This window comes from Frankliniella occidentalis, unplaced genomic scaffold, assembly GCF_000697945.3.
Source record: "Frankliniella occidentalis isolate FOCC.00 unplaced genomic scaffold, Focc_3.1 Scaffold87, whole genome shotgun sequence".
Classification (NCBI taxonomy): domain Eukaryota; kingdom Metazoa; phylum Arthropoda; class Insecta; order Thysanoptera; family Thripidae; genus Frankliniella; species Frankliniella occidentalis.
In genome coordinates, this window is record NW_026267216.1 from 199,873 (window position 1) to 208,403 (window position 8,531).

The window sequence follows — 8,531 nt, forward strand, 5'->3', positions numbered from 1 at the left end:
AGGGGACAACAGGAGGAATCGAAATTCATGGTCTTGACTTTTGTAAACCTTCGAGCTCTGAACTTTGACCGCACCGTGTCCTTGTCTCTTCCCACAACATAGTCAAGGCAAGGCCGAGGGCTTGTGGTCAGAGGTTGCCGCGGTCCAACCTCGACGATCATTGCACCTCCAGAGCGTCTGCTCGAGGTGCCCCTGCGAGGCCAGGGCCGCCGCCAAAGCGCGCTCCAACCCCCAACACGTAGCGGCACTCGCGGGGGAGGGCAGGGTGGCGGGGGCCTTCCCCGCCGCGGGGGGCGCTTCCACTGTTCCCGCGGGCACAATACGCAGGACGAACAACTTCCTTCGTCGTCCGCCGACGTCGTCCTCCTTCCCGCCCGCCTTGCTCCTCCCTCGTCCCCACCCTCTTCCCCTTCCTCCTCCCCTCCCTCCCCTATAATCTCCCTTTTGTACCACTCCGTGTACTCGTCGTCATCGTCCTCTCCATCGTATCCTTTATCCGCCGACATCTTTAGAAATCTCCAGCACAACATTTTTTAACTTTGAGAAATCTCTGATCGTCCGCGTCCACCGCGGGCTGCGCCGGGCCGCGCTCAGCCCCATTATCTGGCGAGGCGGAGGCGTCGAGGCCGCGCCTTTATCAGGCGGGGACCCCGGGTCGCGTCGGGTCGCCTGACATGCCTAATCTGTGAGCCGCCTCCTTGCCCCGGCATCGCGGCAGGGCGGGGCGGCAGCGGCGGCAGCGGCGGCAGCGGCGGCAGCGGCGGCAGCGGCTTCAGTCTGACGCCGAGGACCCGGCCAGCGCCGCGCCCACCCGCCCTGCACCATGGACACCGCCGACGGCGTCCCCAAGGTATGCAAAGTTTTTATGGGACAGCTTGGAAGGTAACCAGGTGGACATCTCAGAACCGCCATCCTGAATAAGTAAAAGGAGGTGGGTTTGACGGCGTACTTACACTGTGTCCGTGTCAACTTTACACAGCTCGGCAGGTGTCCAAAAATGGCCGTAGTTTTACTCTGAAAGCAACTGAGTTGATATGGGTTGTAAGTGGAGTCAGAAGAGGGCTTTTACTTCAGAGCTGTGCGTACTCTTTAGCCTGAAGTTTTCAGTGCGTTCCATGAGCACGGAAAAAAAAATTCCAACGACCACCAACGTGTTCTGGTAGACGGGTTGTTCGTCCAAAGACACGATGTTGCTGACCCTATGACAGCCGCCGGTTGTGCCACCGACCATTTTGCATGTCGTTGAGCCAGCATATCATAGTCGTTGGAATAGCATCCTATGTTCCTGAAGACATTCCAAGGACCAAATGTTGATGGTCCACTGACACGTGTCGTTGGAACAATGACAATATTTATTTTTTGAGAGCGGTTTTTAGACAAGTCAGGTCATTCAAACTGCTCCCCTTCCCCGGGGGCGCGGGGCGCAGCGTAAGCTCCGCACCACGCACCGTGCGGCCCGCACACTGCCGGAGGGAAGCTGCTAAAAGTATCCACCCCTCCCGCCCCCTGGACTGGTGACTCAGGCCCGTTTCATTTCTGTTCTTTTGTGATTTACGAATTGCGACCGTAGAATGAATGCATCTGGATTACTCTAATTCCTGGGCCGCGCGACCGCCGCGCCCGAAATTGCGGCGTCGTTGTCCTGTCGCTCCCCACTTGCTCAGCTCGCTGCGTCCGAAATGGGGGAAATGTGTGCGGCCGGCCCGGGGCCCGGGGCCCTCCTACCCCTGGAATGGGCGGCGCGTATGAAAAATATCACCCGCGAAACGCGCTCATTTCGAAAAGGAGCGTGGGATGCCGGGAACGGAGTCCCTTTGTTTTCCCATCAGACTATCATATGAAAAATTGCTGGTTCTTAGAAAATAATCCCCCCGGCAGCAGGCATCCCCCCCCCCTCCCCCCTCGCACCGCCCGGGGCGCCGCCGGAATAGACTCCGGCCTGCGACATTAAAACTTACGCGCCACGCGCCGGAGTCTCTGACGCGGAGGCGAAGCCGCTTTTGGCCGCGTTTTGAGAAAGAGATACGCCCTCTCGGGTGTCACGCCTGCTTTTCCTGCTCACCGCCTCGCGCCGCCCCCGCCGGGCCGGGGCACCTCGGTGAGCCCCGACACACTCATCACCAGACCAAAGCCCCCCGCCCCATACACCTGGGGACGTTCAGACCGCCTTCGACTGCCTCGCGTGGACCCGCAGCACCGGCCCGCGGGCCGGCCTGGAGCCGCGGCTTGGCTGCTTGTAGCCTGGAAGTACCGGACAAGACGGATGGGGGATGGGGCTGAGAAATGCGGCCGATGTGCGCGTTACTGCTGCACGCACCTCGTCCTCTGCGAGAGGGCCCCGCCGTATTGTAGCCCGCGAGTGATGGATAGCGAACACCTTGACGAGATAAAACGGAGGAAAGTTGTTCGCTGCAAGCGGCCGTGGGCTGCCCGGTGGTCGTTTCCACGCATAGCAACGCGGTGGGAAATGAGTCTGAATGCGTCAAAAGGGGGAGAGGGAGGTTTGGGCGTGGGTGCGGCCTCCTCGCCTCCGGGGCGCGGAAAGAGTCGGGGATGGCGGTGGGAGTGGCGGCGCAGTGCTCGATCGCTGCCGGCCAGCCGAGCGGGCAGCCCACCTGCGCCGTTGCCGTGGCCCGGGGGAGCGCGGCGCCCGCGCCCCCGCTGCGCTCCGGCCGCCGCAGCGCGCCCCTCTCTGCCACGCCACGCCACGCCACGCAACGCCACGCCACGTTTGTTCCCCGGCCAGCCGCAGCAGCGGCACGCCTCCAAGATGTAATCGCCGTTCGTGATCTTGATCGCGCCGGGCGGGGGCCGTGATCGGAATACAATCAGGATGAGGCCGTTTAGCAGCGGCCACGGCCTCCGCCGCGCTGGTCGGGCCAGACGAGGCCGTGCGCGTGGCCACCCAGGTGCAACGGCGGTAGGGGGATGGACCCAAACAAAAACGCTCCGGTGTGCAAAACAAACTAAAAGGGCCACCCTACCGGCGGCGGTGCCAAATGGGCGCGCGAGCCGCGGGAGCGGAAGGCCAGCCGCCTGGCCGCCTGGCGCGCGACCCGCTGGGTACGGCTCCCCCGGAGGACCTCGTAATCTATAAAGCCTCGTAAAATACACGATAATGAGAGTGTTGTGAGGCGGGGCGGGGCCGTGCGTGCGTGCGTGCGTGCGTACCGGGTGATTCAGAGAAGACGCAGGTGCGGGCGGGTTTGCCTATCCTCGACTCGGCGGGCGCACGGGTCCAGGTCTGGGGAGATGTGAGGAGGGGACCCGTGCGCCCGCCGAGTCGAGGATAGGCAAACCCGCCCGCACCTGCGTCTTCTATGAATCACCCGGTACGACACGCTGTGGACTGAGACTGTGGCCGGGACACAGAGTGCTCCGGTAGAACAGCGTGGCTGCCGCCTCCGCGGGGACCGCGCCCCGCCCGTCCCGTCTCAGCAAATCAGAGTGCCGGCGCCGTAGAAACGGCTAAAGCGAGCAGCCAGCTAGGTCTCTTTTCTCTCCGACCCGTGAACCCACGGACTGTCGTCAGCGCACATCGGACCGACCACTTCGGTAGCTGTCGGATAGCCCACGTAGAAGCGCGACGCGCCGGAGTTTGGCGAATCGGTACTTTTGTTGATTTTTGTTTACCATCACTATACCGCGGTTGGCGCCTTATGGCCCCGAGCGAGTAGGCAGCCCACCCACACGCGGGCAGTACAGACATTACTGTATAAATTTTAAAAATAATATTCGGGTGCAGTGGGACTTGCGATGTGCCCGGTAGTTTGTACGCACCCACTGGAAATGCAGGAGCAGGAGGCACGCGCGTTGAGCTCAGGAGAGTCGTCACTCTCCTGATAGCAACGTTTGTTTTCGTCGCTCTATTTAAGTGGTAATTTTATCGCCTCATTTCAATGACGAACGTCGGACAAAAAGAGCGACGGACCAAAATCGACCCGCATACGGAGCGATGCTGCAAATCGTAAGTCATATGGAGCAATGTTGCAGAATCGCCGGTCAAATGAATCGACGAAAACGAGCGTCACTCTTATATGGTATTTCACTTCATTTAAACCGGTTTCAAAAATAGAGGAGTGATGCTTCCAGTTTCCACAAGGTTATTGGTGGACGCGAACGGAGTTCACGGACTCACCACCACCAGGTCCGAGGGCTTTGTCCACGTCAGCGTCAGCTAAGGAATCATCCATACAGTACGTGAGTCAATCGCCGTTGCGAACCTGCCTAGTTTCGGCATTTGAAAGCTCTCGTAGCGCCTGCTAGGTAGGCAACATCTTGCTTGCAGTGCATACATGTACTGCAGGGTGGCCTACCCCAAGTATCGCAGGCGCTAAGCTACTGTAATTCGCCGAACAAGTCTGTGAACAACGGACGTACTTTCTGGACGATCACAAAGCTGAAAAGAAAAAAGAATGCGAGGTAAAAGAAAACGGAAACGACCATGCTACAACATGGTGACCTCCGTTTGCTGGTTCCCCGCGTCCTTCTTCTACTCCGCTGCTTTACCGGAACGGTTTATTGCGACCGTATTATTATTCGGCGCACTTCAGACTACGACGAGTTCCACAACACGCATAATTAGAGGACCACAATGTAATGTGGCGGGGTGAGTTTTTCCATGCCGCCCCGTGGCCGTGCGGTAGACGCGCGCCGGCGTCATGCCGGTGCCGAGGGAGGTGCTGTCCTGTCCGTCCCGGGCTGGGCTGGGCTGGGCTGGCCCAAAGGGCTCCGCGTCCTCCGCGGGGAGCGCGGCGGCACGCGAGCAGCGGGCGGGGCAGCGCGAGCGGCCAGCAGACAGCAGCCACGGCCGCCGCGACCCGAGCAATCATCGCGAGTGTCGTACGGAATCGTAGCCTTAATTAACACCGCGCACTTGATTGCAACAGTTACTTTTCAAAAGTTGTGACTCAGGAGCAAATTTAACTCATGCCTAAAACAACGAATAACATCCCCCCTAAAAACAAATCGACGAGATTCTGAAATTGAATCTGAACAGGGACTTGCGATTCTGATAAAGTGTCCGAGGAGCGAGCCGTAGAGTATATCCAGAACTACAATCGCATCAGTCACTGCGGTAACGCGTCATTTCCCTATACGAGAAACCGGAATCCGGTGGACAACACTTTTGATTCGATATTGCAGTGTTCGCCGAAGAGTGAACTACCGTGTCTGGCACAAGTTGTGTCCGCAGACGCACCACACCATTCGTTGCACCATCTCATGAAAGCACACAATCAACGGGGAAATTTCAAAAAAGTTACGAAAAACACGACCAAATTATAGTTTTGAAACTTGGATGTGAGGGGGGGGGGTGGATGAGTTCGTTTCGGGCTTGGAAAGCGTCGAAGAGAAAACTACACCTAGCTCGATGAACGTAAAATCCAAGTCCGCGCTTCCCGCTGTTCGGCTGCTCTTTAGCCACAAAACTGGGGTTCGGTTCGGGACGATACAGAGTGGGTGTCCTATCCCGTTCTTTTTTTCTGGTTGTACTGTATCGCATGCATGTGACGAGCCGACTTGCCTATAGCCTTATGGCCCCGTTCAAGTATGCAACCCGTCCGCGGACGCCTGCATGCTGCACAGTAATCAGAAATGAAGTTTAGGCGTGGAACACCCACTGTGTACTTTGGAACACAAATGAGACTGGCCCCCCCGCCTTCCGCCTATTTCTCACCACGGCTGTGGACGGCGGTGATCGGCGGAATAATTGAGCTCAGCATCAGACAAGAAACTCAGTTCAGCCGGGAATGTCTGTCAGCCCAGGCTTCAGCGTGCACTAGGCAGGCAGTCACCGTGCAGGAAATAGGCGAAAGCAGCGAACGAGATGACGTCCTAATGGAATCCATTCACCCAGAAAATGTACTCATTGGATCAACGGAATTCCTTCAAGCCGTGTGCAAGGAAATGCTGTGTTTCATTTGAAGGGATTTTTATTTGTTGCGGCGTCGGATTCTTTGACCTAACGACAGATTTTTTTCTTTTTCAATAAATATTGGCCTCGAAATAAATGCACCAATTTCTTTGGACATGGCCAAAGGAATTCCGTTGATTCGATGGACCCATTTTCTGCCTCGCAATTTGTGTGTACGAATGGGTTTAGCTCGGAGCAGTCAACCACTAACGCTAACTGTTCATTGAGCATTGTGACGCTCATCCGAGTGCCTCCCAGCGGTCCTAGAGGTCCTAGCCTCCAGCTGCCTGGGCGGCGTGCTCGGCGCCGTCCGCGGCGGACTCACCTCGACCTGTGTTCGCTGTGGCGGCGCTGCCCGCCGAGTCGCTGGCCTGGTGTCGGCGAGGGCTGCCAAGTCGGAGTATGCTGACTGTCGGGGACCTCGGCGGAGGTGTCAGTGGAGGAGGCCGATGGTGGTCCGGGTGCTCGGTCTCGGTGGCGCCGGGCAGACCGTTTGCCTGTTGCCTGTCGAGGGGGCGAAGCGAGAGTGGCCGAATGAGTAGCAGCATAGTCACCCCTGTCCCTGGAGGGGGTGGTGCTGGGAGGGGGGCGCCGGCTGCAGGCGGGGGAGCCCCGCGCGGGCCCGGCGGGGGGCGCGGCGCGGACCTGCGTACGAAGGGCGGCTGGCGCGGCCAATCGCGAGCGAGCGCACCCCTCCCCTCCCTCCCCACCGCACCGGGGTTTGAGTTGACATCTCGATATGATCGGCGGGCCGAGGTCTGCAGTCCGCGACAAGTGAGCCAATAACAGCGATAATGCCACAGCGATAAGGGCTCTGAACGCTCTCTGAACAGGTGTGTGTCGGCCCGACACGGGCTCGTGTCCGGGGTCAGTGCGAGCAGCACGCGGCAGCATGTCCGTGCGCAGGCACAAACACCTTCGAGGCTGGATTCTATAAATCTCACTATTGAGCCGCGTAGCGCGGCGAAACTAGACTCCTCGGCAAAGCATCCGGCAAAGCATCCGGCGGAGCTGGAGTGCATGGTGCATTGGTGCATGTTGATGCGCCTGCTTGGTGCGTCCAACGCGCTTCGATGTCTGCTACCCGCTGCTGCTGCTGCTAACCCTCCGTTGCGCACGCGAGGGAACGTGGCCAGGAAGAACAGCCATACACCGCCCAGAGATGGTTGCAGGGGCGGTTTCAAACTCCACTGACGGGCGGGGTGATGTCATGTGGGTTGCCTACAGGCGTATGTTGCCTACTTACAGGCGTCTCATCTGAAACGGGGGGAGGGTGAGGGGACCGCCCCCGTAAAACCGTGCTCCCGCGATGGCGCGGCTACGCGGGTGGGGTAGGGCAGAGGGCAGGTGTCATCATGAATCATGAACTCCCTCCTCCCACACCCTCTTTCTCGGGAGCTTCGAACACCCTTATTGCAGATTAGTCTACAAAAACCTTCTCTCCGCCAGGAGTGGGAGCCAGGCCGGGTCTGAAGGTCGAGGTGATAAGCGTGGTGCCGATGCCTATTACAGGTGGAGAAAAACGCGTTTTGCCTTTCGGTCAGGCATTTTCTAAAAACGTTCAGTGCGGCGTGATCACTATGGTCACGCTTTCTGGTTTCTCCAACGCCCCACGATGCACAGCCCTCTGCACAGCTGGGAAGGATGAGGATGAGGAATCCCTTCCCTGAGCCCCAGCCTTCTCCTGCCTTCAATAAATAAGTAGAAAATGTTGTTGCTCTGCCATTTCGGAACGGAGTTTATTTAATCTCTGGGTGAAATTTGCCTCACCCCAATGCGAAATGAGTCTTTTTCGATGTAGAAACGAAAAAAGATTCATCTCGCACTGGGACCATCCACATCGTCAAAGATCAAACTCAAGTACGCTGACATGGATATGACTGACAATAAGACACTGTGCCGTATTTCAAATCGCTCAATTTGGTTCATTTTGGGATCGAATCGATGAAATGGTGATATAATCGGATATAATTTGTGATTCGAGAAGAATTTGGTCTCAAAATAATCCAAACGATTTAACAGTGATGAAATAGGTCTTACATGATTGTCCAATTCATATCATGGTACTTCAATTTTACCGATTCCTTGACGAATCTGTATGTGTTGGGAACTCTCGAACAAGTTTTCTATGCAAAATGCACGGGCTGCCTCTTCCTCGAAAAGGATTTGCTATTTGCCTCCACCTTGACCCAACCCCAACTCCCGTTCACAACCACCCACGATTACCCACGACTCCCTGCAGCCCTCGGCATGGCCGGGGAAAGCATGCGCAGGCATGCGGCGTGGCAATGTTTCTTGTAGAGACTCGTTAGCTTCTATCAAATTACAGACAAACTTTGCCCCAAATTAGCACTCATCGCCATTGCGTGTGAGTTCCCCAGTCGAGTCACATTCACGTAGTACAGTTGTTTGCTTTTAAAGTTTCGCGACAAGTCTGCCCGCTGTGTCGCCAACGCGCAATGAGGAGTTTGGAGGGTGGGGGGCACTTCCCCTTGCTTATATATTTCCTCCGTCAAGCAAATAAAAGTGCATTTATTGCAGAGAAAAATAGATAACTGTAAACAAAAGTTTGATCAGATGGCACAGTAAGTCTTTGGTTTGAGCCACGCGCTTCTTC

The 8,531-nt window shown here is 57.1% G+C and overlaps 2 protein-coding genes across 5 annotated transcripts in view; one reads left to right on the forward strand and one right to left on the reverse strand.

Annotated features, from left to right (window-relative positions):
- LOC113212572 (tachykinins) overlaps positions 1-6,453 on the reverse strand; it is a 116,656-nt gene extending 110,203 nt beyond the window's left edge. For 2 of the 3 annotated variants that reach the window (XM_052269254.1, XM_052269255.1), the window contains exon 1: positions 6,240-6,452. The gene's annotated coding sequence lies outside the window, so the exon portion shown is untranslated. Of the gene's footprint in view, positions 1-6,239 lie in introns of all 3 variants that reach the window. The other variant, XM_026431330.2, reaches the window with a different exon arrangement.
- The window catches only part of LOC113212570 (E3 ubiquitin-protein ligase COP1), a 15,023-nt gene continuing 7,168 nt past the window's right edge, over positions 677-8,531 (forward strand). The window contains exon 1 of one of the 2 annotated variants that reach the window (XM_052269251.1): positions 677-850. Coding sequence is in view for 1 of the 2 variants with exons in the window: in XM_026431324.2 (XP_026287109.1) it covers positions 824-850 (27 nt within the window). In the remaining variant the exon portion in view is untranslated. The remainder of the gene's footprint in view (positions 851-8,531) is intronic. The other variant, XM_026431324.2, reaches the window with a different exon arrangement.